Source organism: Anser cygnoides, chromosome 5 (genome assembly GCF_040182565.1).
Source record: "Anser cygnoides isolate HZ-2024a breed goose chromosome 5, Taihu_goose_T2T_genome, whole genome shotgun sequence".
Taxonomy (NCBI): Eukaryota; Metazoa; Chordata; class Aves; order Anseriformes; family Anatidae; genus Anser; species Anser cygnoides.
The window spans coordinates 28,700,531-28,728,515 of record NC_089877.1 but is presented as its reverse complement, the minus strand read 5'-3'; the positions used below and the strand labels follow the sequence as shown (position 1 = coordinate 28,728,515).

Here is a 27,985-nt window from a genome sequence, read left to right as displayed (position 1 = left end):
CGGGCGGCCCGGGGGTGTGCGGGCGGGGGCGGGGCGCCGGCGGCGCGCGCGGGGCTGGAGCGGCTTAAGAGGAGCGCGGCGGCGGCGGTGGGCGTCGGGCGGCGGCTGCGCGGCTCCTGCGCCATGGCCCTGCGCGGCGGCTTCGTGCGGCTCCTCCGCGGGCAGGCGGCCCCCGCCGGGCTGCAGCGGCCCAGGCAGGCGCACTCGGTGGCGGTGGTGGGAGCCCCGTTCTCCCGGGGGCAGGTGGGCGCCGGGCCGGGCGGCGGAGGGAGGGGAGGCCGGGGAGGGGGCGGCCGGCGCCTGGCGCCGCGGCCGGTGACGGCTCGGTGGCGCCGCGGTAACGCCTCGCCTTCTCTTTGTCCCGCAGAAACGGCGCGGAGTGGACCGCGGCCCCGCCACTGTCCGCGCCGCGGGGCTGCTGGAGCGGCTGGCTGGGCTCGGTGAGGCGCGGGGACCGGCACGGCCCTCCCGTGGGGCGGCCCCGGGGCGGGGGGGGCCGGGGGGGCAGCGTTTGGACACTGGGGGGGGCCGGGGGGAGCGACCCGGCGTGGTTCTTGCTTCTCACACCGTGTCTCTTCTTCTGTCCATCGCGGTTACCGAGCTTATTCCTAAGGCAGCTGTATGCTCCCGGGTGATGGGATGCAGAACTTTCTGGAGAAACCTCCAGATTCGCCCTTCCTTTGTAAGCACTGCGTGTAAGGCTGTACGAGTGGAAAGGTGGTGGTCTTCATCATCATCACTAGCAGCGATGGTTAACGAAATCCAAGCCTTTATTCAGGCTTCAACTTCTCCCATCTATTGTGTCTACAAACTGATGAATACAGTATTGCAGTTTTTAGAAACGTTACATGAGAGAAACTTAACCGAATCCTGTCCCAGAGAATCCTTAATGTAGAAAGCATCGCTGAAAGCTGTATGGTGATGGACTGCAGAGCTGGACCAGCAACAGAAAGAACTTAACTGCTGTGCGTGTGGTTAGTGCTAATAGAATCTAGATGCATGAAGAAAAAAGATAATTGCTTAATAACCCTCCGGCAAACTTAATCTGAATTATGAGACCTTTAAAATGGAGGCTATTGTTCTGCGCAGCCCTGTGGGCTTCCTGTGCATATTTCATGATTCATGGGCTGGAAAACCCCAATTTGTGATCAAATGAGTAGATGAGCCTTTCCTCTTTTGTATTGCACAAAGTTGAGATATGTCTCGGCACCCCCTAGGTATCTGTGGCAGCATTTGAATTCACAGTGATTATGATCTGTAACCCCACCAAAAATAGAGGGTATCCAAAAGAGTTCTTATACACTGGAATAAAGGCAGGTCTAGATGTTACTGAGCTTAAAGATAATGAAAACTGACAAATTATCAGGTCTGAAAGGATACCTTATTCTAGGCAAGAAGGTAGACAGTAGGCTTTTTTAGCAACTGATGATAGAATTCTGTACTGGAAGGCTTGGCATATTCTTTCAAATAGTTTAGCTATTAGACTTCCAATTTTATAAGAATCCTTATTTAAAAAAAAAACTCATTTGCATGACACAAACTCGTTCCAGTAGAAACTTGGAGAATGTGAGCAGAAAGGAGGCTACGAGCCCTTTCTGGGTTCCAGTAACAAAAAATGCAAGGATAGAAATGAATCAAGTTAAACTCAAAAATCAGGGGAAGGTGATGAATACTTTCACTGTTTATTTAGTTGCTTATGGACTGCTTATTAATTAATCAGTAATGAACATGGAGATATTCTATCATTCTCCCCTTAAGATTTTTTTTTTTAAGACTGGGATTTCTTCCTCCTGCATTTCCAGTTTCATGTTGCTGACCTATTCTTCCACTGGGATAGGTTTTTCAGTTGGTGTTGATGTTTATACTGCTGCGTAAATTCCCTGCAGCTCTCATCCGAGCAGGTTCAGATGGCACACAAACTGTAACAGACCCTGCTGGGAGGGCCCATCCTGTTAAACCACAACACAATTGCAGTCACCAGCATACACAGCTGTCTGTGTTGCAAAGGCAATCAATCTGCTTGAGGGTTGGGTGGTTGGATGGAGGAGGAAGCTACCAGGTAGCCTTTTGTATTGTGCACATCTGTTGTTCATGGAAACTTAACAAAGTACTGTTTTGGGGAGGCTGGCAGGATAACTTTGTCTGTAGTAATGTGATAATGCTGCTGGTTGGCCTCCTGTGGTACACTGAACTGGCTCTGAAACTTTAGCTGCTTTTTTCTTTGTCTTCGTTTTTCTAACACAATGCTTTCTCTTATCTACAGAAGAAGGCAGTAGAACAATGGTTTTATTATTATTACCTTGAATCTTGTAGAGTCTTGTAGTTATCCATTCTGTTAAAAGAATTGTTTTCATGGGTCCTTGTTGCTTGTTTTACAGGAGCAGGTAGGTAATACTGCAGCAGAGCAGATTTCTCATTAAAAAAGAAATGTCTGCCTAATATATAGGGCTTCTATTCTTCTATATGTGTTGGCTAGTTCTGAAGCTTTTGTGTCCACAGAAAGTGCTCCCCACCCTGCCATTTCCCCCTCCAGCAGGGATGTTGGAGATTGCTATAGATGTGATTGCGGTGTTTGTCTGTGTCATTACGAGCTTGGAACTGGGCACGAGGCCAGCAATGGGGAGATGCTTCCCAGCAGAAAAGGAAAGGTGGATTCAGGGCAGTCAGAGCAATTATGGATGGAGAAAAGGGGCAGTGTTCCTATGATGAAATCTGCATGTAGTGACTCTTAAATAAAATTGCACTCAGTTAGTTCAAGCGGAAGAGATTTCTGAATAGAATCTGCCTGAAATTTTAAGGTTCAACTTGCTCATTTTCCATCTGTACATTCAATTTGATCTGCGTAAAATGAAGATGCTCTTAAGTCCGCTTTAGAACTGCAGCATTCGGGTAGTAAGGTGCATGCACCATTTGTTTGTTTTAGCCTTATGCATCAGTACTCTGAATATCAAGGCACCGCATGGCTTTCTGTATGCTTATATAGCTGATTTAATACTTTCATTTGATAGTGCTAAAGGTACATCAGAAAGAGCGAGAACACCATAATCTTTTGTTCATCCTTTTAGCACTGTATTGCATGGGTGGGTGGCAGAAATCTGTTCCTCTCGCTCTATCCTAGTATCTGATCTTTTATAGTCCTGTTGCAGTCTCCTGAGCTGCTGCTCTACTTGCTACTTCCTGGGGGATCCCTCCCTTGAAAGAGACTGTGGCTGTAGTCGCATGGTGTGATATCTTTTTTTTTGGCCGCCTAGGATAATGACTGCTGCTGAACAGCTTGTTTATGCTTAGGCTGAAATTCAAGGAGGGAGCTGAGAGGCAGATGGTATCACTAGCCTGTATCAGACTGTCGGAGATGAACCTGAGCCACTAGCTTGTTGTCCATCCCCTTGTTAGAAGCAGAGCAAATGCTGCTACATGGTGGTAGTAGCTTGAGGTGTACTCAGAGCTAATGTAGCAGGAATCCAACTCCCAAGCCAAAAACAGTGGGTGTGCAAGTCTGTAGCAAGCATAATTTAAAGTATAACTGACTAAGCCTGCAAGGCTTCTTAATCACTCTGGTGATGTCTGTCTTTTGGCTTTGTTCCTTTTCCGAAGGGAAACTAAAATATTAACACCTTAAAGGACTCTTCAATCTTGCCAAAGAAGTAAATATGTAATATGAAAATAGAAATTTGTAACTCCATGGTGTGGAGGAGGACAGGGCGCACAGTTCTGATCTTGACCTAAGCTACAGAAGATGCAAAGTATGAAGTCATGTTTGTGAATTCTTTTCTAAGAGTTTTTTTGGACCTCTCACGCCTACTGTAGATTAAGCAGAGAATCTGATCCAACTTAAATCTGGAGTGTTGCCCGGTCCCCCCTTCCTTGGAAGAGAAAAGGACCACTCAGATTTTAACAAGCACTAAGTAGCTGTTGTGTTAATCACTGTAGTCCTTGAGGTGACTTAGAGCATCCTTGCTGTTGCTAACATGGAAACAACTCTAGTATAAAATTTCTTCCCAAGTCTTCATTCATGTGTGTTGACTGTTGATTTATTTTAGGTTTATTTATCTATTTAGAGCTGCACGTGGCTGGGTTGCTGAGTTTAGTCAGACTTGGGTTTTTATTACTCTAGAATGGATTTAAAAAGTTTGGAACTGAGTTGCTTGCTTGATGAGTTGGTAGACTGCAGAGGCATGTGGCCTACAGACAGAAATAGATTAGACTTGTCCAAGAGAATAACCATCATGTTACTGTTCTTTTGTTTCACAGGAACAAAGCTCTTCAGTAATAGGATGCAGGAGGTCAGTGTAGTGAAACTTAAGGAGTAACTGCTAAAAGAGGAAAGGGGCTGCTAATCCCCATGTGACTGGAGATACTCTCCTGCTTTGCCTAAAACCAATGGATCCCTGCTGACATCTGCTCCTTTAAAAAGCAATTTAACTCTTCTGTCTCACCAACAGATGATCTTATGGTTAGTTTCTGCCTTGATTATAAATCATGAAGCAGCTTCTACATATCTCCTTTTTTTCACCCTAAATCTTATCCTCCTCTTGAAATTTTCACCTGAGAAATAGTCTTTTAATTGTGCACCAAGGTATGGATAGTAAGTACTAGTGCTGTGGTTCAGTAGAGGCAGACTGGTAAGAGCTGTAGCTGCAGTGTTAAGAAAATTTTCATCAGCCCATCCAGTAAATGACTAAGATATTGAAGAGTTGCTTGTATCCGTTAAGACTTTAATATGCTCTTGCTGTTTTGCAACAGATCATATCTGCTAGCTGGCCCTGAGCACAGAAAGCTAAGCTGGAAGTAGGGGAGTGTGCTCTGACACCAGTTATGGTCCATCCTTTTAAGTGATGGACACTTTGATATTTGCATGATTACCATTAGTCTTATAAGTTACTGGAGAAACATTAGCAGTGAAAGTACATGGAGCTTAAGCGTTCCTTGTGATAGGTCAGCAATCCTATTCCCTTCCCCATACTGATGAAATATACTGTCTACTACTTTTTCTTCAGTCTGGAAAGCCCTTGGGCAGTCTTTGATTTCCCACCTCCATTTGGCTGATGCGTATTACAGGTTGTACATTATCCATGAAGTAGGCTTCAAAAGAAACTTAGTGAACTTAGATTAAAGCACACAAGGTGCTTCAATTTTAATTGTTCATCATACTAGTTTTTTTTTTAGAGGTGTTTAAACTAAAGCTAAACTGATGCAGATCAGGAAGCTTGAATCAATTATTTCTTCTTAGTCTTGCAGTAAACGGAGATGATCAAAGAACAGAATTCCTCGAGGCTTTGTATTTCTTCTAGTTCTATGGGTGATGCCCTGCATCCTTGTATTACAAAATCAGTTTTAATGCATGGCTTAATTTATTCTGTGGGTGAAGAAATTCAGCTCTCACCTGCACTTATTCCAATCCACAATCTGTTATATACATACTTACTATGAATGGTGTTGAAGGAGAGGACTTATTGGGGAGGGACAAAAAGAAATGATTGGAAAAACTAGATAATGAATTGTTTTTCTATCTGCTTTACAGTGCATGGAATCTTTTATTGCTTTCTTATTAACTATAGCTCCGTCTCTTTGTGGACTCACAAGAACAAGGCACCTATGATAGGTATGTGCTTGTGTGGATATGATATGGAGGATTACTTTCAGATGGAAATCTTACATTTCAGTTATAAAAACTATCTGGTGAAAAGCAGAGTATGAAGCACCAACATCAAATGCAAAATTTGAAATCTGTCATTATAGTATAAAGAAACGAGCTGGTCTGATACTAGTTTTGGTAGCAGCTGAAAGGGAAGGAGACACCTTCAATAAGCTCTAATATGTTCTGCTCTCCTGTCCTTGTGTTACCTTAAGGGGTTAACTAATAAAACAACTATTTGCTTTTGCAACAGTCTAAAGCATGAGGAGCTTCTGGTGGAGGAAAGCTGTTTTGGTATTATGACATCCTACGTCTGTAAGCGCTTCCTTGCTGTCAGGAACTGTTTCTGGGTTAAGCTCATTGAAAGGGAAGTGGAACTGTGCTGGGCTTTGTCAATGGAATGACAGAGCACAATAGCTGCAGCCTTGTCTCCTCTCTGATGCAAGCCACAGTACAAATGTTTCTCAACACCTGATGCTGACGTTTTTGAAGACCTCTTCAGGTCAAGTGTACTGGATTTCGTAAGTGATTAAAGTTATAAAGGTATCAAAGGGAATTGAGGTAGCTGTTTAATTTGGGGTTGGAAAAATACTTCTTGGCTAATTGTATACAAAGGACATCTTCAGACTAATTCAGACTTGGGGGTAGCAGTTGGAGTTGAGTTTGTTTTTTTTTGTTGTTGTTACTGGATGAGCAGAAGCCTCTTAAACAGGTACTGATACAGAAACTTTGCCTAAAACCAGACCTGTCTGAATGCCAAAAGGAGGGTAGAAATTCCTGAGACATGAACTTCCCTCAGTGAAATTTTGTAGCTGAAAACCATTGAACCATCAAATGTCTGCAACTAGTACAAGATTTCTTCCAGCAGATATATATTAAAGAGAATTAGTGCTTAATGAGCTTCAAAGCAAAAGGGTTTATGATTAAACTAGGTTGCTGGAGCTTTAGTCCCTTGTAGTGTGAACCTTGCTAGCCTAGTTTCATTCATATAAAACAAAAGTATGCCCTTGCTTACATAGTTATTCTTACATACCCACTTCCCAGATGAATCTGGAGGGTTAAAACTGTCTTAAAATAGGTTTCAGAATGCACTGGTCATAATGAACCAGTCATTTGTTTGCTGTTGTGCAACACTTTGCCTGTGTCTCAGAGAAGGGGTTACGAAGTAAAGTCCATGTGAGTCATTGAGCGTATACTGAAAAGGATGGTAACAACTTGTAGTCCTTCTTATTCGCAGGAAGTAAAATGTTGTCTATAAGCATTGTTCGTAATACCCCCTGCTTCCTGAAAAGCCTTTCTGTGCTAAGGAGGCTGTAATCTGAGAAAACAGCTCTGTTGCATAAGCAGGAGTGATGCTTTCATGTGAGTGGTTTTATATAACACATAGCACAAAGTGAGATGTGCTAACAGTGGTGTTTCTAAATCCTGCTGGACTACTTACATCTCTCCTCTTCTGGGTTTCCAGATTAAATTTTGCCATTAATTTATTTCTTCCCCCCTCTAGTCCACAAACATCCAGAGTAAAAAGGCTGTATCAAGAGATGACTTCTACCTCATGTTCCACAAGCTTTTGTTTTGGTTCCTGTTTGCTGCCTAGGAGACTCACTGTAACTGTATTACGCTAGCATGCCATGGGGCAATGTCAGCAGCCAGCCTGGATGTTGCAAGCTGGATCCTCTTCTGTCAAATTCCTGCCTATGGCTCTGGTGCAGCATCCTAGTAGAAAGAGGATGGGGAGGCTTTCCCTGCTGCTACCCAGATGTTTTTCAGTTAAATGCTCCCAGACTTGAGTCATCTGCTTTTACAGAATAATTTTCTCTAAATCTGTGCTGGGGAATGACTTGCTATAGTAACTACTACCTGCTGTGAATGCTTAATAAAAGACCTGTGTTGTGCTTAAGACGATAGGAAATGAACATGGCCATTGCCAGATAGCTTGCTAAACAGTACCTTATGTCCTAGTTGTAAGCATCATTGGGTTGAGCCCTAGTGCTACATTGCTAGCTTATTTGAAAAGGCATGCAGGAAACTTTATTTTCCTAAGTATGTTTTTACTTTGTATTTCTACTTTTTCCCTCCCTTCTCCAATTACAAGTTAGGTGCCTAATTTTGAAAAATGCTGATTTTTCTTTACCAGTTAAAGTTCTGGTTCTGGCTGTGCAAGCGGAAGAAGTGACTGCCGTCTATCCCCTTGTCTGCTGGTTGAATGCCTATATGACCTTTTCCTAACCTGTCTTGCTCAAAAGAAGTAGAGCTAGGAAGGATCTACTGTATAAAATATTTCAAGCTAATGTTCATTTTTGGCTGAAATGTGCACCCAAGAAGCTCTGCTGACTGAAAACCTGATATGGGGGGGGGGGAATGAGCCACTAAGGATTGTACTCTTCAGCTGCAGAAAAGAGATGTTTGTCTTCACACAATCCTTCATAGTAGCAGAAGGACTGTGTGCTAGTATGCACACTTATGCAATTATACTGTGCTCGTATTCAGACAGACACCTTCACCTCCCCGATACCTCTTTCAAGCTCCTGTAACAGCACAAGTTGAATCAAGCCATTTTTTCCCTCGCTTGAAAAAGTGATCTCCTTTTAAAATGGGTAGGGAGCCAGCGTGCTGATAAAGCTGAGTTTTATGGATTTGGTTAAACACTTCCTGCAGTGTTGGTAATTCACTCATTAATTGAACAAATTACATCAAAATGAAAAATCTCTTCTGTTAGAGCTTTGAAGTGCAGTAAAAGACTTCTTTTAATCATACTTAATTTAATATTCTTTAGTTATAGCAAACATCTGTGGTGTTAGTTTTTAAGTACTGAATGGTACTGCTTCATCTAAAAAGAGAGCCTAACTCCAAAAGAATCTTAGCTTGAAAGTATTTCTGCTTGAAGTTACTTTTTTAAAACAAACTAACTTGATGGTGCTTTTTACTGTAAAACTAGTAAAATGGGTGGGTAACAAGGGTGGAGGAACTGAGGTTTTTATGACATTTCCCTGATTTCTGTTTGGGGGAAAAAAAAAGCTAAGGTAGAGACTGGTAGACAGGAGGTAACATCCATGAAGCTGTTATTGATAGTTGGGGGGATGGAGTGTTAGAGCCTGGGCAATTGGAGTTCTCATCTCTCCTATTAACTGATACTTTTTTTGTGTGGCTTTGACAGATAATACAATTAGGTCTGAAACAAAAACACCTGCTGGCAAGTTCCCACAGCTGGTGGGGAAAAGAAATTTGTTTCATTCTATGTAACCTGATTATGTCACAGATGCAATGAATTTGCTGGTCACAGCACAACTTTCTCCTGTGTTTTATTTTTTGTTTGAAAACAATGTTTCACATGGCAGAACAAATACTTTTGATCACTGAAGTAGGTACCCTACTGTTTCTGACCAGACCTGACCAGCTGCACTGACAAATAGGGTGCATGCTGTGTTTTTAATGAATGTAAGGCAGCTAGCTTTCTTGTTTGCCCACATATTTCTCCAGTTCTGAGAACTTGGATCACCTGTGTCTCAAAAGATGCACGTATATTCTTCCTGTTAACTTCCTATGCTGGTGTCTAAAAAGCTGTTTGTTTATAGCTATTAGTATGTTAAAACATAGAGTAGCCCAACTACCAAAGAAAGTAAGGGGTGGTGAATTATGCAACTTTTTCATTAATAGCCAAATAACAGCAAGACACACTAGTGCACTGCACTACAGCATGTCTATCCATCCAGTAACTTCTGTTGGGCAGCAAAATTCAGTTGAGAAAGATTTAGTTTTTCTACTTCCTTAAGTCAAAACTATATACAGGCAGATCATGTGGCAAGTAATTCAGGTCTTTAAGCATTAGACTATCAAAGACACTTCAAAGAGAACTGAAGAAAAGACTTTAGTAGCCCTGACAATTTGACATGGATTCCTTTACTTTGTTCAGTAAGCACTAAGACAAATGCACATGCCAATTTTAATTTCTTTATCTGTTCAATCCTAAAAAGTACATGTGCACATACTTCTAATCACCTCAAGATGCACAGTTTATGTACTGTTCTGTCATTCATTAAACTTTCCACTAGGGTCGTTCAATCGTAGCTTTCAAAACTCTATGCATATTAAAAAATATAAACATAATCTAGATACTCTATACTCTTTAAAAATATGCTCTTTAAAATCTTCTGTATGTGTACATATATACACTATATATAGTAGGAAGAGAAGATATTCAAGTTTTAGGATCCAGTTAGCACTTACTTCTGAGATTGTCTGTTTGTATCTTAATGAGATAACCATGGGAGAGCTGGCTGAAACCATTCAAGTCACCCAGGGAAGCCTGAGCTATCCTCTGCAAGTACATAAACACAGTGGGCCTAAATAAGAGGGAAACACAAAGCTGAGAAAAGAAGCTGCTACAAGGTTTAGGAACTCCACGTGAACAACAATAAACTTTTGAAGATGGCATCTATTGTCTTTAATAGACATTCTGCTTTTTATAAAAGTAGAGGCATCTTCATACAGGAGGTGTAGGAGTACTGTTTGTTCAAAACGTGGACAAGTTCCCAGAATTCTTGACCCTAAAATTGTGTGGCAATCTCTGATATATCCCAGTTGTTTCTTACAATCACCATTGGGTTCATATGGCTTACATGTGATATTTTTTTATTTTATTCAGAGACTGAACCAGGTTATCCTGCCTTACACATAGTGTTGGAAAGAGTAAAGAAGGAAAAATAAAAATCTTGAGCACAAGTGATATTCCTTTAAACATGTCTTATCTGACATGACATTTTGTCCTGCTTTGAGGATACCCTGAAGAGTCTTAAAGTGCTATGAAAGATGGCATGGTTGGCTCTTTGTTTTACACTGATCTAGAGATACAACTTCATGGTATAGTTCCCTTTTGTTCTCTTTCACCCTTTAATGGGTAAAAATATTGTGATGTGCTGTATGTCCTGTAAGAGAACAAGCCTTATGTGGCAGTCCTTTTCTCCGTTATGTGGTATATAATGTGCTGTCAATGAACACAGCTGCCCAACTGCAGTTTTATTCCGTACAGATGTCAGCAGTTATTAAATGAAAGGACTGTGGAAAATTTTAACTTGTACAGCATCTTCTAAAGCTCTTGATACCTATTGACTAATGCAGTGCCTTGAAGTCTTATTCCCAAAACTTGTCTTCTAAGCATACGCGGGTACTTTCATCAAACCTTTAATGCTGAAATGAGCAACAGCATGCATGGGCCTCAGAAGTGGTCTTGAGGGAAGACACACCAAAAAAAAAAGGAAAAAGAAAAAAGAGATCTTTGAGATATGTATGATGAATGGCAAAGTCACTAAGATTAGATAGCACATTGAAATCTGAAAAACACGAGCTCAGAATTCCAGAGCTGTTGTCCTGCTGGCTATTTAGGTATTGCTTGAGGGTGGGGAAAAAAAATCTTGTGTATGCCTGGGATGTCTTTTGAGAACCATGCAGTGGTATGTCACGGTCCAGCTTATTGCTTTAAGTATCTGTAGATAATGTGCTTTCTTGTAGACTAGCTGACGCTGCATTCATTTAATCCTTTGTCAAGTACCTGTGCTTAGCTACCATGTCCTCTCCTAGCAAATGTATGTCCACATATGGCCTTGCCATAGAAAATATGCTTGCCTATTTCCCAGTAGCCTAATTCTCACAAGTGACTCAACCTTTTTCCTCTCTTCTGTTCATCAGTCCAAAATCCTTTCAAATGATGATAAAGTCATGTTTTTGTCGATGCTACTTTAATCTTATTTCCACCAGGGAAACTCACAGAGCCTTTTTCATAGATATTAAGGTAATGGCTTAATGGAAATGAGGCAGAGATCACACAGTCCCAAGTGGGATATTTTTTCACGGTGATTTGCTTGCCTTAATTTTTCAAAGCTCCTTGGTAGGCATTGAATGGCTAAAGGCAAAATGTCGAGCTGTAGCCTGGATGCTTTGAACTGTGAACAGACTCTAGTGATTGAGGAACAAATTAGGGAGGCATGACTGGTATTACTTTTGGTGTAGCTGTAGATGCCTTTTACAGTCCTCATCAGTGCCTGCAGCAAATAGGCCTATCTGAAACTGAGGCTCTGGCCTGTGAGATCTGAAAGACTCTTATGAAAGCACATGGTGTTGGGCAGCAGAACTTCAAAGGCTGAGCTCCAAGATGTGTATGGAAAAGAGTTAAGATGCAGCCAATTAAAGTAAACTCTTTTTCTGTTGGGTGGGAAAGGGGAGATGCACCCAAAAATGTTCCCTTGTTTCCTAATCTCTGAAGGAACTTGTTTTTAGAGTAAATAGATAGAAAATCTTAACAGTAATTTCTAAAGATCAAGAATGTTGTCATGTTTCAACAGTCATTTAAGTTGTAACTCGCAACGACAGGATCTCAAAAGAGGGTTGAGATAAAAGTCCCAGAATTAAAATGTCATCTAGAACATCTTGCATTAAGAAAATGGTCAGGTTCTCTTATGAGACGCTAGTTGCTCAGGAGTTCTTTAGGAAAAGTTCCTTTATTGTTAACTTGATGCTCTTGTGCCTGGATTTTCATGGGGTTCAAAAATGGAGAATACCAGTTAGGACTCAGCTATATTTGTTGAAATGTAGTCCTAGGCAATCTTTCAGCAACTAAGCTCATGTAAGGTTGTATACAGCTTGGCTAATTAGGAAGACAGTAATACAAACTATACTTTTTTGTTCTAAAATTGTGAATAATGAAATTAAACAAAGCTGCTTTTTTAGGTGACTTTATACGATTGGCCTGTATCATTGCTAAATTAAAGTGACACTTATCGTAAGCTTTCTAATCTGTAAAGTTGTGAGATGTTTGTTTGCAAGGGTTTGTAAATACTCAAATGAATCATTTCCCTTCCTGTTGTTCCCTTCAAACTTGCCTAACTGATTTTTGAGGGGACCTTATTTTGAATGTTTCTTTGGGCACTTGTTTATTAACTTCACTTCCTCCTTTTGCTGTTGTGCTTCCAGGATGCCAAGTGTATGACTTTGGAGATCTGAATTTCACTCAAGTTCCCAACGATGAACTGTACAACAACCTGATTTTGTACCCACGGTCAGTGGGTTTAGCCAGCCAGGTGCTGGCTGATGCCGTAAGCAGAGCGGTAGCTGCCGGACACAGCTGTGTCACTATAGGAGGTGATCACAGGTGAGCTCACAAACTAGGAACAATTAGCGGTGTGTGCTGTGGGTTGAAGCTTGAAGGGGAATGTAAGAATTTAAATAAAAAATAGGAGGACAGCAAGAATAACTTGGGGGTCATTTCCTGGCAGTACCATAGTAGCATTTTGATGTTATTGCTGGTGCTTTCAGGGTGGGACATACAAGTCAGTTATAAAAACCTGGCCTTCTAAAGACAGCACAGCTTAATTCCAGACTGTTCAGCAATCTGCAAACATACAAATTAAATTTTCCTCTTTGGGAAAGTTTGTGTAATCAGGTCCTTTTAGAAATTGTTGCAAGTTTGTTTGTTTGTTCTCTGAATGTTTAGTGATATGTCTGTTCTGCACCCTCTGCTCTCAGGATGTCAACTCTTAGGATTGATTTATAATGCCCACACCCAGACCACTTTTTCATAGCTGTTATGTCAGACTGTTTTTCTTCCTTTTCACTAACTTTTGGTGTGAGAATTGGTTGAAGAAGGTAGGGCATCTAAGAATGAATTTAGTTTTGAAGGTGATATGGCAAAATGGGTGAACAGCAGAATTGATTGTTAGCATATTAGATTTTTCTGAGAGATCATTGGCGCTAGAACACTTGAAGTTTAGAGCATGGGAAGGGTGACGATGGAGAGAGAGAAAAGAGCTCTTTCTAATCTTTCATTACAAATACTGTCCTGTAGAGTTACTTGGGAGTGGGCATGCCATGCAGTTTGTATGGGACACGCCCTTTGTTCATCATCAGGAGTGCCTGATGTGTTGAAACATGACTGCTGCTGTCTGAAGTTGCAGAGACTTCCTGTTTCTCCTTCAGAACAAGGACAATGTTTTGCACAGTTGACTAAAGACTTTGCTACTGTACTTGCAGCTTGGCACTTGGTTCTGTCAGTGGCCATGCACGGCAGTGCCCGCACCTCGGCGTGATCTGGGTGGATGCGCATGCTGATATCAACACCCCTCTTACAACTCAGTCTGGAAACCTCCATGGACAACCTCTTTCATTTCTCTTGAGAGAGCTTCAAGATAAAGTAAGTATCTTGCTTGTACAATTAGCCTACGTTGAAATCCTCTGAGCATTTTACTTTTTCTGGCATGAGGTGCTTTCTTAAGTATTGCAAATGCAGGCCTTTTTTTTTTTTATCTGAGTGCAAGCAATACTATGTATTGTTTATGTGTATATATGTGCATACTTATGTACATACGCACAAATGCATGTAAATATATATACATATGCCTAGACATAGAACCAAGAATGAGAGAAAGCTTTTATTTGGGTTAGCACTCCTGTTGGTTGTACAGAAAGCAAGGGCTGAAGCCCAAGTCCACGTGGCAGCTGACCATGGTGCCAGTCTGCATAATGACTTGAGTTGGTGCCGAGGCTGTGCAACAGCAGCAATTCCACCACCAGGAGGAAAAAAGGGAACCTCCCCCCAGCTGAGCCTGTGAGAGCTGTGCTGAGCTCACCTCTGGCGACAGCTGGCTCCTGCGTATCTTGCATGCCCCTTCTGCTTAGTTTGGCTCTTGCATGATTTGACAACCTTGGGGCCTGACATGGGCTGTTCCTGCATGATTCCTGGCCCCTCTAGTGTTAGTGCTACTGGCAAATCAGGACAGCTGGACCAGCTTACAAGTGCTTTTAAAGAGAGAGTCTTTGTCTTTGAAATAGGTAAAGTTGTAAAAAAAGAGCCATTTACCGGGGCATATGGAATGCGCATGGCTGTTTTTTGCTGCTGTCAAGATGCTAAAAGTAGTAGGTTGGCCCAAGGCCTTTATGTCCTTTTGGACTTATCTGCAGACTGCATCTCCCCCTGGGGCCCCCAGCACAAGAAGGGATAATCAGAGGGCTGGAGCACTTCTCTGATGAAGAGAGGCAGAGGGAATTGGGGTTGTTCATCCTGAATAAGAGAGGGTTCTGGGGAGACCATATAGCGGCCTTCCTGTACCTAAAGGAGGCCTACAGGAAAGATGGGGAAGGAACTCTTTATCGGTGTAGTGACAGGACAAGGGGTAATGATTTTACACTAAAAAAAGAGTACGTTTAGATTGGGTACTAGGAAGAAATTCTTTACTCAGAGGGCAATGAGGCCCTGGAGCAGGTTGCCCAGAGAAGCTGTGGATGCCCCATCCCTGGCGGTGTTCAAGGCCAGGCTGGATGGGGCTTGGAACAACCTGGTCTGGTGGGAGGTGTCCTACCCATGGCAGGGGGTTGGAACTGGCTGATCTTTATTGTCCCTTCCAACCCAAACCACTGGATGATTCTAGAAATACCTGTGGCATCTACTGGAGACACTGTAGGGGTAGCCTATGCATTTGCCAATAGCTGGGGCCTTTGTTGTTTCTATCAAAAGTTCCTACCACAATCTGCTTCTGCTGAAGTTTAGTCTGGAGAGTGGGAACAGGATTAGCAACTGCACATTGAGAATGGACACTAGGTCTGCAGACTCCTGATTTTATTCTGGAAGTTGAGTAGTTGTCTTGCTTTTTTCCTGATAAATCTTGTGGGTGCTGTGTTGATGGAAGAATGCTTCTTCCAAATAAGATCAAGAGTGTTGAATGTTTTTATGGCTATTGAACAGATTATTGCATTAGTACCTGTCTGGCATAGAAAGACTGATGTTACCTGGTAAAGCTCTTCTGCTTTTCTCATCCAAATTCATTTGAACAAATTCTATCTACAAGTGAATAGTGTCATCTGGTGCTTTCAAATTCTTCCCTCTTTCTAATAATTTTTGTATGGTTTCTGCAAACTTGCTAGAAGTCCCAAAGTAATGCAAAATGAATGGGGCTTCTTGAAATATCCCCAGGACATAAGAAGGTTAATATAGAAGGCTCCTGAACTTCTTGTTAATTTCCCATAAGTTAAAGGGGATGACTTTTATTTGGCAGTTGTGCCCACTTCTGTAGGAAAGATAGAGCAAAAGAAAATCTTGTCAATTTTGAAGTTCACTTAAGGTGAACATTGTATGTCTTAGAACAAAGTCAGAGCAACAAATATATATATGTATATATATTTTATACTGAGTGCTTATTTAGTCCCAATATGAATACATATAGCTATGGGTGTGTTATGACTTTAAAAACAAATTCAAATATTGTCACTAGAATATAATTAGTAATTAAAAAGTATATGAGGGAGGGAAACAAAGTCTTCTTGTATTGGCTCTACACATTTATTGTTAAGTGCATGATTTAAGTGATACATCTGGGTATCTAGCTTCTTATAATTTCCCAATATATTAATTGATGCTAACTAGCTATTGCTTGTGGATTTGGGCTTTTTACTCCCTCTCTTCAGCCTAGAAAATGTAAAATTAAAAACTTCATCCATTAACATTCAGCTCAGGTAAAATGCTATGACATAGTCAGGGATGGATTAAATCAGGAAACCAAACTCTTGAGTGCTGAACTCTTCTCTGCAGAGGCAGAGAAAGGATGCTATAAATAAAGTATTGAGGGAAGTATTAAATACAGGTTTGTTATATATGTCATTAAACTAATCCAATACAAAACTTTGCAGGTACCACAGCTTCCTGGTTTTTCCTGGCTAAAGCCCTGCCTTTCTGCATCAGATATTGTGTACATTGGTTTGAGGGATGTGGATCCTGCTGAATAGTAAGTTGATTTAAAGGATTTTTGTAAACTCTGAAATCATGGGCTTCTATTCATATCTGGCTGTTCACAACGGTTGCTAGGTTTAAGTAAGTTTAAGCCAGTAATGATTTTTTTTTAAATTCTATTCTAACAGCTATATTTTGAAAAACTATGACATCCACTATTTCTCCATGAGGGATATTGATCGCCTTGGGATTCAGAAAGTTATGGAAAGAACATTTGAACAACTGATGCGCAGGTAACAAACTATGGTTCTGACGTACTTAAACTACTCTGTCATTTGCTCACTGAGTATCTACTTTCCTGAAAGTTATGTAGGTGAAGGTCACTGTCACTGTTGATGTAAGGCAGCCTAACAGAACTATGAAAGTGTCCAGTAAATTGTAAAGTCTTAGCACTGAATTTAGTCCTTGACTTCCACACATCTTGAAATCAACCATTTCACAGTGTTTGGCAAACATCTACAAGAGGAACTACAACTGTGTTGACTAGTAGAACCTGTTGTGTATTATTTGTCCTATTTCTTGAGGAATCCTGTATTTTGCTGCAGTTTAAAAGGGTTGAATCCACTCTGAGTCTAGAGTATCCCTTAAATTATTTATATTAATATAATTTACATTAATAATATATTAATTACACATACATATATACATGTGTATATATATATGTGTGTGTGTGTGTGTATATATATATATATATATATGAACTGACAGTAACCTGAATTCAGCTGTCAGTACATGAGGTAAAAGCATTTTATGGCTTCTTCCTTAGATTACGCTCACATATCTTGTCCTGATGATAACTGCTATTTTCAGTTCAACTAGTGAAGATCACTTAAACTGCACCTTACTCGAGTTCAATACCGAAGTCTTTGCTAACCTTGTTTGATTTTGCTGAACCAGGTCAGGGAACGAATCATGCCAGAAGGCATAGGGACACAGGGAGAGGATCAAAGCTGGGAACGATAACCTTCCTAACTGCATGCTTTTGTATCCAAAGGTGTGCTCACATTTTCTAGCTGCAGCTGTGCCAAGTAACAAAACTGCTAATCCAGATAAACATCTGCAGTACTTTGGAAGTACACAGCCCACTTCTTTAACAGCTCACCTTTTGGGCTTGAGATCATCCTTTGCTTTTTCCATCAACTAGGCTTACGTGGCAGAGTTTGGAGCCTTCAACCACCCATCTATGGAAATCCTCAAGCTTTGTTGCTTTCTCCATCTTAGACACCATGCAAACCCGTGTTTCAGCCTTTTAGTTTCAGCCTTTTAACCTGTCTTTCTGAACAAGAGGAGGGAAGGCTGGATTATATCATATTTCTCTATGTTCTTGCAGCCAGGGAGATGTACCAGATAACATGGTCAGAACTAACGTACTTATCTTCAGCCAAATCAATTCAGAGCAGATTCTCAGTGAAAACTGAAAGACAAACTTCTGTTTTCCCAATGCACATTAGAGAAAGTTCTGAGCTAAAAGATGTTCCAGAAAATCCAAAGAATAAAAAAAAATATTTCCCAAATATATATGACATGGTGTAGGACTTAGGGGAGGGACCTTTAACATCATGCAACATGACGCTACTTTGCTGATCAGACTGGACAGTAAAAAATACAAGTAGAAAAAGTCTAAGGTTTTAACATTGCTTTTCTTGTCTTATTGTCTCCAGGAGACAGAGACCTATTCACCTGAGTTTTGACATCGATGCTTTTGATCCCTCACTGGCTCCAGCAACCGGGACTCCTGTTCTAGGCGGATTAACTTACAGAGAAGGCATGTACATTGCAGAGGAAATACACAACACAGGTAAGAGTTGATCAATATTTTTGCACTAAAACAGGACAAGGACAAACTACATACAGCCCATAATAGATATGTTTTTCATGTATCACTAGCTAATACGATGAACGTACCCATAATGAAGGTGCCTAAGAAGTAAATTCAACCTTTACTAAGGGAAACAAAATCCTACCATTAGGCAATACCCCAGGAGATGGAAGCAGCTTAAATCAACCTCAGTTTTACCAAAAGTAAATAAAGTGCATATGTATATTGACAACTAATGCCACCAATGGCTTGTTCACTTTGTAAAATACTGTCCCCCTATTCCTATCCACATTAGGACAGATGCAAAAACCGAGCACCTGGGAAAAAGGATGCAAATGATTTTGAACAGTTCAGAATTCCTATTGTAGGATTTGAGGCTAGCAAATCAACTTTTCACCAATTATATACTGCAGTTGACATAATATGAAGATCCTCCTCCTTCTGCCATGAAGGTTTCCTTTAATTTGTTTTAACAATGAATTCTTTACAGTAAAAGATGGTACAGGGAAAAAGAAAAGAAAACAGACTTCAACAGAATCATGACTGGGATGGCAAAAATTACTATGTAAGATTATTTTACATCCCCTAACTTGTGGATTAGGAGAAAACAGGATTTAAAAAAAGAGTGCACCTCAGAAACATAGGTGGAACATCAAATTTGGTTTTCCTGAATGCTAAAAGCATAGATGAGTGAGGTAGTGACGATGTAAGAAAACTAAAGATAAACCACTAACTTGCATCTAAGAACAAAGACTTTTACCCTCACTTGAGCCCATTTTACTTACACATGGGTACAACTGGTCACAAGTTCAAGTTTTAGACTTGCTACACACAGTGAAAGGCTACAAAAGAAACCCTACTACAGATTTAACCCTTTTTCACAGTAACAAAGCTGTAAATAATTTTCACAGGAATGCTTTCGGCTGTAGACATGGTGGAAGTCAACCCACTGCTTGGAGCTTCTCAAGAGGAAGTGAACGCAACTGCTAGCCTTGCAGTCGACGTGATAGCAACGTGCTTTGGACAGACGAGAGAAGGGGCGCACACTGCTTTTGATGAACTCCCAACACCTAGTTCTCCAGATGAATCTGACAGTGAAGAGCAAGTGCGGATTTAGGAACCCAAAGTGCTGGGTACGTTGGACATTAAATAGCTCTGCTGAGGCACTTGAGGGGGTAGATTAACACTTGGCAAATACTGTTAACTTCTCAATTTTTAAATAAACTAGCTTTTCCACTTGATCAGTGGCTACTGTATTACATTCCAAGATTTATTCACTTAGTTAAGTATATACATATTAAGACAATAAAATATTTATTACCTTCTTATTAATCTCACCGGTAGTTCAAGGCTGTCTCTGCATTTTCCTTTACTTCCATTCATTGTCTTTCTACTGTCAGTACAGTTTCAGTTGAACATGCTTTGTCTCATGAGACAGTTCAGTCCTCAGACAGTGAAAGGAAAGACATCCCATCCCATTCCTCAGCAGTGGAGCAACTCATCTCAGTCATGAAGATTCATCTGCTGCGAAAGAACTTGTAGTAGACCACTCCTCCTAGGATGGCTAGTTCCAGGATGATGATGATTGACAGCAACAACTTATTAGTGGCTACTCTAGAGTTAAAAAAGAAAAAAAAAATCCAAGGTAGTTCTTTTTCTTGATTATGAAAGCAGATTCTTACCTTCCATAAGTATTATCCCTGTTTCTGCTACATCAAAAAGTACTATTTTGAATAGCAGTTAAAAAGCAAGAGGCAAACTCACAGTGATTTGTAGCACAACTTCTTCCAACCTGAATAACTGAATTTCATCAAAAGTTACCAAGAGCAATTCACTGTAACTTGCTTATGTCAAAATCCCTCCCCTTTGCTATGTTTTAGTGCACAGGTTGTCGTGCATGATATCTTAACTGAGCAGCACAGATTCAGTAGTGTTCACTCACCTACACTGCACTCCGTTACTGGAATAATTACCGGGAAGGAGAAAACACAAATTAGATCTTCACATGGGCACATGCTCCATTTACGCATTTCCTAAAACCTCCCTGCAGTTCCAGCTGACACTGTGGGTTATTAGGTTGTTGGTTTTTTTGTCTGTAAACTGGCAAGCAACACTACTACCTGCTGAGTACTGCGCAGCTGCATGCCAGTCATGCTACTCTACTCACCTCCTGGACATGGAACGCAGGATCTTACGACTCTTGCTCAAGTTTTCACTTGTATTCACCAACTAAGAAGAAACAGAAGTTATTTGCCACTTCAACAAGTTTACATCAACTCTGAAGATTCACATGCAAGAAGTTGGTGTTTAATGTAATTAATAATGGGTTCAAAGCTAACCACGTATTCTCAAAATTCAGAGACAACGTTGTTGTCCAAGCACAATACAGGTTGAAGAGTTGTCTCCTTAATAAAGCAGAAATAAGACTTTCAGGTATACATTTCCTTAGATACATGCAAAAATTATATGCAATTTAAGATCACTTCCTACCCCTCTACCTAATTTAAAATTATTGGAAAGTTGGTATTAGCCCTTTTTATTACAATTTAATTTTGTTATTTGAGTTGTCAGCATTGTCTCCTGGTATTACCATGTACTCCCCTAGTGCATTTCTAGACCTGTCTGAAATGCCATTACATTTCTAGCAAGAAAAGAAACATGTTGCACTGACAGGTCTGTGTGACCCAATGCATCTGAGCACTGAACTGTTAATAGATAATCCATTTCAGCTTTATGATGCTCAGAAATGAATTGTTGCCTTAGCTAGCCAACAACTATTGGAAGGTTAGTGTTGGCTGCTTCTATTAAATTTGATTTCATTAAAGGAATTTACTGTCTCCCAAATCTAAACCTTTACTATTAAGCTTTATATGGTGGGCAATTCTCTAGCATTTTTTTTAGATCAGTAATTTTTTCAGTAATGCTAAATCTTTCAAGCAGCAGTATATAGGTCTAATCACCTGGTCTTGCACATACAAAGTAACAGACATGCTTTGGGCCCATCAACAGTAATTATTTTGCTTTTAGGAGCACAGCACAGCAATGTGGCAGCCCAAAATGTCAACTAACTGGACTACCATGTCTGGGGGGGGTCTCCAAGTGCAATTCCTGGCACACAATTCCCACTAATAAGCTAACATCAGGTTGTTCCAACACAACAGCCACAGTTTCTCCACTTACTCTGCTCTTGGTGCGTTCCAGTTGCTCTCGCTGCTCCCCAAGTTCTTCAATTATATCAGTGCCAATCTGATCTGTCTCAGCCGCAATTCGGTGCGAGCGCTCAATGCTCTGACTGGCTCGGTTCAGACTGTCTGTTCCCTGGAGAAGCAGCACCCTCTGTGACTGCAGATTAGTCTGAAAAACAATATACACTTAAATATTAAACACAAAGAGAGGTATCGGGCTTCTGATGTATTAAAAAATTACAAGCCATTTGTACTAGGCTTCTTATGTTAACTGATGAAGCCTGGTTAATTTTGAAAGGGTTCTCACTCACATAATGTCATGGTCAAATCTAGTTAAACCTTGAAAAAGGAGGATATGCAGCTAAAGAGTTATAAATACTTATAACAGTTATAAAAAAAATACCCTGTCCATGCAATAATTCACTTTTCTATCAAATAACATCTACATGAAAACAGTGTCTGCTTTCCAGATGCTAACTTTTCCTTTCACTTGTACCTCAACTGTCTTATTTGTGACTTTGCAGTTGGTTGCTAGGGAGATTATTAAGGGTTTACACAGCCAAAAGGATTACAGACAAACAGCACTAACAGATGGACTCCTAAGTAAAAAAGCTACTCTTTTCATTCCACTTGCCTCAGCTACAGAATAAGAAATGTTTTTTGACCTTAGGGTCAAAAGGTAGCTCAAAAAGTATTTTCTTAGCCTCAGAAAGTTTAACATCCTGCTCTCACGTTTTAGGGGAACCAACCAAGAGAAACCTAATGCAAAAAAATACCTACTACTGTAGAATAAGACATTAAGGAAAAAGCCTCCCTTAAACCTTCCTTAACTAAGGCAGACAGACAAACACCAACCAACCTAACGAAAAACACTTCTATGAACTTTCTATACAGATTACACTAATCTTTGAGGATAGTAAGCAAATTCAGTCTCACTAGCTCAGACGAATCTAAGCAGATATGGTAAACTGGTGTATTTCTTGCACTGTAGCAGCATATCAACACTGTACAAAGTAGAAGAAGACTTCTTATGTTATTTGGAAATTATTTAAACTGAGATCACTTAAAAGGGAACTCCGTGGAAGAACCTCTACAGTGTATGTGACTTGCATACATTTTTGGAGACAAAAACGAGATCAGTGAAGTCAGTAGCATCACTGTTGTATTTTCACTGCTGCAGGGGAATGATTAAATAAAGTATTTCAGTACACTTAATAAGTCTTTTTTTCTAATGCATCGTGTAAGTCATTAGGCACAGGGCACCCAAGGAGTACCATTTTGATTACACTAATATCTTTGTCTTAGAACAGAAAAGCTCTCTTATGAGTTCTAGGTGTTCTTTCTCCTCCCTAAGATATTCATGTTATGCACAAAGAGATGCACAGGGAGTTACGAAAGAAATCAAGTGGATTAAAGTAGAATGCTGTAAGCAACATATCTGGAATATTCTTTTAAGTAATCACACAAGTTTTCAATACAATTTATATCTGATACTCACACTCTGTTCGTTTTCTGTGGAGAAGATTCCATATTTCATATCCCCTTGACTTCCAGGGCCCAATCCCAAATCTGTGCTTCTAATCTCTCTCTGGAAGACAGAGAGGTCTCTTCTGTATGCCCGGATTTTGCTCATCATTTGGTTGCGGAACGGCAGAGGAGCATACTTCAACTCTTCCTCCATTTCCCGTAGCTTTAAGGAAAAAAAAAAGTGTTTATTTTTTTAAAGCATCAAATTTATTCTTATCAACAGCTATACTCAAAACTTACAACCAGATGAAGGGATTCACATGTTTTTATGTGATTTGGGGATTGGGGCTATTAATCCCAAGCCCCTCATCTAGTATCAATGGCACCGTTCCGCCTATTGCTGTTCAGCCCACACGGGTTTTCAGCTATACAGTGCCTCAAGAAAAAAAGGCCTAGGTTAAAGACTTGGTATTTTCTGAAGTGTCACTCTGCAACTTCAAAATGCGCAGTTTTCACTTTCACATTGTTTAAACATCTATAGGATGGATAGCAGAGGCTGGAGGTAGGATTTGTACACCCTGAGATTTTGGATACGTGAATTTGCACATCAGTTTTTGGTGACAGTTGTTACAAATTCACAACGCTTAAAGCTTTCCTCCTGTATGAGCCAGAATCTACACAGACACACCTCAACAAAATCCAGTAAGTTAGAGGAATAAAGCATCTTTCCCAAAAGAATGTTCAGCTGTGACCCCAAAGCATCCCTACTTAGAGGAATCTGCTATTTCCATCGGTACTCGCTTTACTTTCACTGCAAGGGAGGCGCATTTTCAGATCTAAGATGTGTTTCAAACTTTTTTTTCCCCAAAAAGGCATAACCTGCATGTGAGTACTGACAGAATATATCAAGAACCATTTTGCACAGCAAATCACAGTACAGAATTGGTCACTTTCTCAAGTGACCAATTGTGAAAATAAATTTGTAACCTACAATAAACAATTCTCTTAGGAAGAGCCAGGGGAGATTTCTGTTGTGACTACTGTGGTAAAGAAAATAAGACAACAACCCTGATCGGGCTAAAAAGGTATTCTACTGCTACCAAGAAATAGCGTATTACTGAGAAAAGAAAGCTTAATCTATTACATTTTGCACAGAAGACAAGCCTCACATGTTTTCTTTGGTTGTTTTTCTGTGTGTGCTGTTCCATGTCACCTGCTGTCCAGGAGGCCCACACAATAGAGGTTTTAAATAGTCAGGACCCCTGACATTTAGCCATCAGACTCACAGAAAGATCACATGGGTTAAGCCAACGTGAAAAAAGACAGCAGGAGGAAAAACAAACAAATAAACCATAAAGCAGATTCTCTACATGTTCTCCCTACGATCTCTAGCAATTCTAACTGTACCTCCGCCACTCTCCTTTGCTCAACAAAGGGAAGGAGATACCCAAACTGAGCACTAAGAAGCGAAAATATGAATACGTGTCTGTATCTCTATATATGCTATGTATAAACACACACACACATAATCTTGACAAACACACGTGTTAATCACATAAATGAATCAAATATAAAAAATACACAACATTCATCTGCTGGCATATGAACATAAGGTGAAATTTGCAAGTACTGTCCTTGTTAAGGTTAGCAATGTTTCAACCGGTCAGAAAGGCCACAATTCTAGACTTGTTTACCGTTTCATTTGCTTCACGTTGTTTCTCATCAAACTCTCGGACTAGTTTTTTTTTCTCTTCTGCGGAAGAAAAAGCAGCATGTCAGATAAACAGTGGAGAAATGACAGCAGAACTCAATCTTACCGGCAACAAAGCACCTCCAATGGCTGATTAGAGGCACCAGGTCAAAACTTACCTCAGACAGGAACAGCCTATTCTTATCTTTCAAAAGCTGGGGAGAGGACAGAGAAAAAACCACCCTTCCACCAGCTGGCCACTAGCTTTGGCAGACAAAAGTCACTTTTCAAACCTCAAATATTTTTCTGGCTGTTGACAAACATTTAATGTGAAAGAATAACGAAGAGAACAGGTCGGCAAACAGCTCATCATTTCATATTTTCAGGCATATTCGGCAAGACAACTAAAGGCTGAAGCTGTGACTTGGATTAGCACAGAACGTCGAGGCAATCTGCATCTCCAAGTGCCCCCCGAAGTTTCCAACGAAGAGGGTATCCTGCATTCTCGCTGTCCCAACAAACTAACTAGTTGAACAGGATAAGTACTCTGGAGTACCCTGACATTAAAGATGCCATCAAGATATCAGATCAGGATCCCAGCCTAATGCCCAAATGATTCTCTCTTCTGGAATGACATCAGGCATTTGAACCTGCCAACAAAACCATACATCTCAGTTGTTCAAAATGGTCATTTGCTTGGGTACTGATGTCTAGGGCTGTGGATGCCAAAGAGTGGCTTTCGTTTTCATTTCATTTTCACCATTGTTTTTCTATTTTTAGAGAAAACTCTTAAGACATGTATTCTGTATGTGTTAACAAACTATCGTATCTAATATCCAAGATCAGTAAATGCAGAATTCTCAAACTCTTCATGTCTCAACAGAACAAAAACCTGTGTTTCATAAGCTTTTGCAGAAGCACTGAAGACCACCACCAGGACACTCTTGTAGTGTACTGCAGAATTAAACCAAGTTCTATCAGAAGTCTGATAAATGCGCAGTAACCTAATTCATCTCTCTCAGAAGAGACTGATTCAGTCCTAAACAAAATTTTGAGTAGCAGAAAATACAGACAGTGACCTTGGTAAAACTCCTCTAATTTGATAAAACTGTATAGACACCATTACGAAATCTCTGCTCCAGTCAAAACCTGCCATTGATAACACCTTTTGTAAATATGGCCCTCTGCAAAAGGAGCAGTTTTTAAACCACTGAGCTCTCAACAGAGCAATAAGAGAAAATTTTGAAGTGATCAAAGCATTTTAACACAGCTCGTCTCATGGACCTGACCTCCCCAGGCCATGGGCTCTCCCTTTCAGCTCCAATTCATATTAAGCTCAGGGCTTGAACTGCAGCGGACTTGGGAGAGAGTTAAAAACCATCGCCTAACCAACAGCTCTGCTCTCAGGTGGCACACAGGAGAATTATTACAGACCAAGCTACATTATAAGCACTAGTATATTATGTGCTGGCCGCTATCAGCGAAGCAGTTGCACACCACAGCTGATGCAGGAGGAAATGCTGACTCGGGAGGTTCCTGAACAGGCTCTCCTCAACTTCTGCTCTGGTTTTCTGCCACGTACACTTGTGCTGACACAACTGCCTGTGTGGCTAGGTTGGAAGTGAAAACGCGGACACAAACTGCACGAAAACAACTTCCAGAAGTCAATATATCGTTTCACACAGGTCATTTCACAATCTGGTTTATGCGGTGCCCTCTTAAAACAAGTGCTATTTCAAACTGATTGAAACCGGGAGCAGTACTGGAAGAGCAGGACTTTACCCTCCGGGTGCCCCCGGTCGGATTAATAAGACACTGCACTTGAGCCGCAGTAACATTACCCACTTTCTCATCAGCACTGACGTGATATAATTCCAATCAACCAGAAACAGAGTCAGTTCAAAAGTACAGTTAACTACATTTACTTAAAGAAAAGTGTCTATATTCGAAACCGATCCAGGCTGTTTAAACTGATCCAGGCTGCCTTCTTACAAGTCTGAAAGGAAAAAAAGATTTCTAGGCCTAGAAATTTGTTATCTTGCTTATACAGAGCAAAATAACGTTTCCAAGCTCCTAGTCCCTCAAAGACGGCCCAAGAACGACACATTCTGTCCTCCCTGGAGCTTGGGAAGTGCCAATCACCTTAAAAGCGTCTGTGCGATACTGTTTATTGTCTTGTGATTTTTTCAGGATCAGACAGCTTGCAAAATAAAGGCTCGCACACCGTATGTACAAGAAGCAGACAAAGCACATTACGAAAGCCGAGTGCCTTCACCAGATAGGCAAATTCCTAGCTTATCTTAAACTCCCTTACAAGTACTTTACACAAGTACTACTGGGATTTTTTCATCAACAAATTGTACGAATAAGGCCAGCACGTTATCATTTCATAGCATGACTAAAAATCATTTTGTAATTACTTGTTGAAAAGTCTACAAGCAGTGAAAAAATGCTGCCTGTAAGTATTCTGTTTAAGCCCACGGCTCAGAACTCCTTGCCTGACAGTAGCACAGCTCCAGGGAGACCTGACTGAGCTTTACTGCACCAACAAACCGACCGGGCTCCTTTCCACAAGGAAATACGGATTTCCGACGGGAAGTTCCTGTCCTTTTAAGCCTGGGTTTTGTGCCTCCTGCCGTGTGGCACTTCCCAGCGTGAAGCACTGCTCCCTGCCGTGCTCACCGATCCCGCAGCGCCTCGGAAACAGGACAGTGTGCGTGTGGCCATTCCTCATTCCTTCCCCAGATTTTCCATTTCCCATTTTTTTCCCTGCCAGGCAGTAGGACAGACGCTGCGTTTCCAGGCAGCGAGGCCGGCCGCCTTTCCCCGAACCACCCTTCACCAAATTCCGTGCGAGTTAAGCCCGCGTTCAGGGCCCTTCTCCCAGGTGCGGGCATTTATTCCTCTCTGCCCGTGGCTCTGGCTGGTTCTGGAGAAACCAAACCAGCTCTGAGGGCTGCCCTTTGCAGTTCTGGTTCCCGTGCACTGTCCAAACGAGGACGACAAGCACCGTGACCCCAGCCGAGCCCTCCGGGCTCGCCCCTTTCCCCCTCCCCCCGCCCTCCGCTGTGGGGCCCCGAGGCGAGGCCGGGCCGGGCCGTTCAGGGCCGCGGCCCCGCTCCCGGCCCCGCCGCCCCCCCCCCGGCGGCACTGACCGGCGGCGCCGTGGCGCAGTCGCTGGGCGGCCCCGCGCAGGTCGGCGTGCAGCCCGCGGAAGATGTCGTGCAGCCGCTCCAGGTGCTCCGAGGACGCGGCCCCGCGGCTCGCCATGGCGGGCGGCCGCCTCCCTCCCCTCCGGCCCGCCCGCCATCGGCCGCCGCGGGGGCCTCGGGCCGACCGCGAGGCTGCCCCTCAAAGACGCCCGATCGCCGCGCCGCGCGTCGCCGCGGAGGTAACGGCGGGAGGCGCCGCCGAGGGC

The 27,985-nt window shown here is 41.6% G+C and overlaps 2 protein-coding genes across 3 annotated transcripts; one reads left to right on the top strand and one right to left on the bottom strand.

Annotated features, from left to right (window-relative positions):
* Window positions 1–68: 68 nt before the first annotated feature.
* Window positions 69–19,466, top strand: ARG2 (arginase 2). 2 transcript variants are annotated; one of them, XM_066997700.1, is made up of 8 exons: window positions 69–243; window positions 368–440; window positions 12,602–12,779; window positions 13,658–13,817; window positions 16,307–16,401; window positions 16,535–16,639; window positions 18,068–18,204; window positions 19,137–19,466. In XM_066997700.1, the coding sequence occupies exons 1-8, from the start codon at window positions 124–126 to the stop codon at window positions 19,340–19,342; spliced, it is 1,074 nt and encodes a 357-aa protein (XP_066853801.1). In that variant the 5' UTR covers window positions 69–123; the 3' UTR covers window positions 19,343–19,466. The 2 variants fall into 2 exon arrangements, with proteins under 2 accessions (XP_066853801.1, XP_066853802.1); XM_066997701.1 differs by lacking the exons at window positions 69–243; window positions 368–440 and adding an exon at window positions 5,581–5,602.
* On the bottom strand, window positions 18,206–27,901 carry VTI1B (vesicle transport through interaction with t-SNAREs 1B). The gene is made up of 6 exons (XM_066997702.1): window positions 27,723–27,901; window positions 24,572–24,630; window positions 22,909–23,100; window positions 21,406–21,579; window positions 20,393–20,454; window positions 18,206–19,839 (listed from the first exon to the last, which is right to left on the bottom strand). Exons 1-6 carry the CDS (start codon window positions 27,835–27,837, stop codon window positions 19,743–19,745), a joined length of 699 nt encoding a protein of 232 aa, XP_066853803.1. The 5' UTR covers window positions 27,838–27,901; the 3' UTR covers window positions 18,206–19,742.
* Window positions 27,902–27,985: the final 84 nt, after the last annotated feature.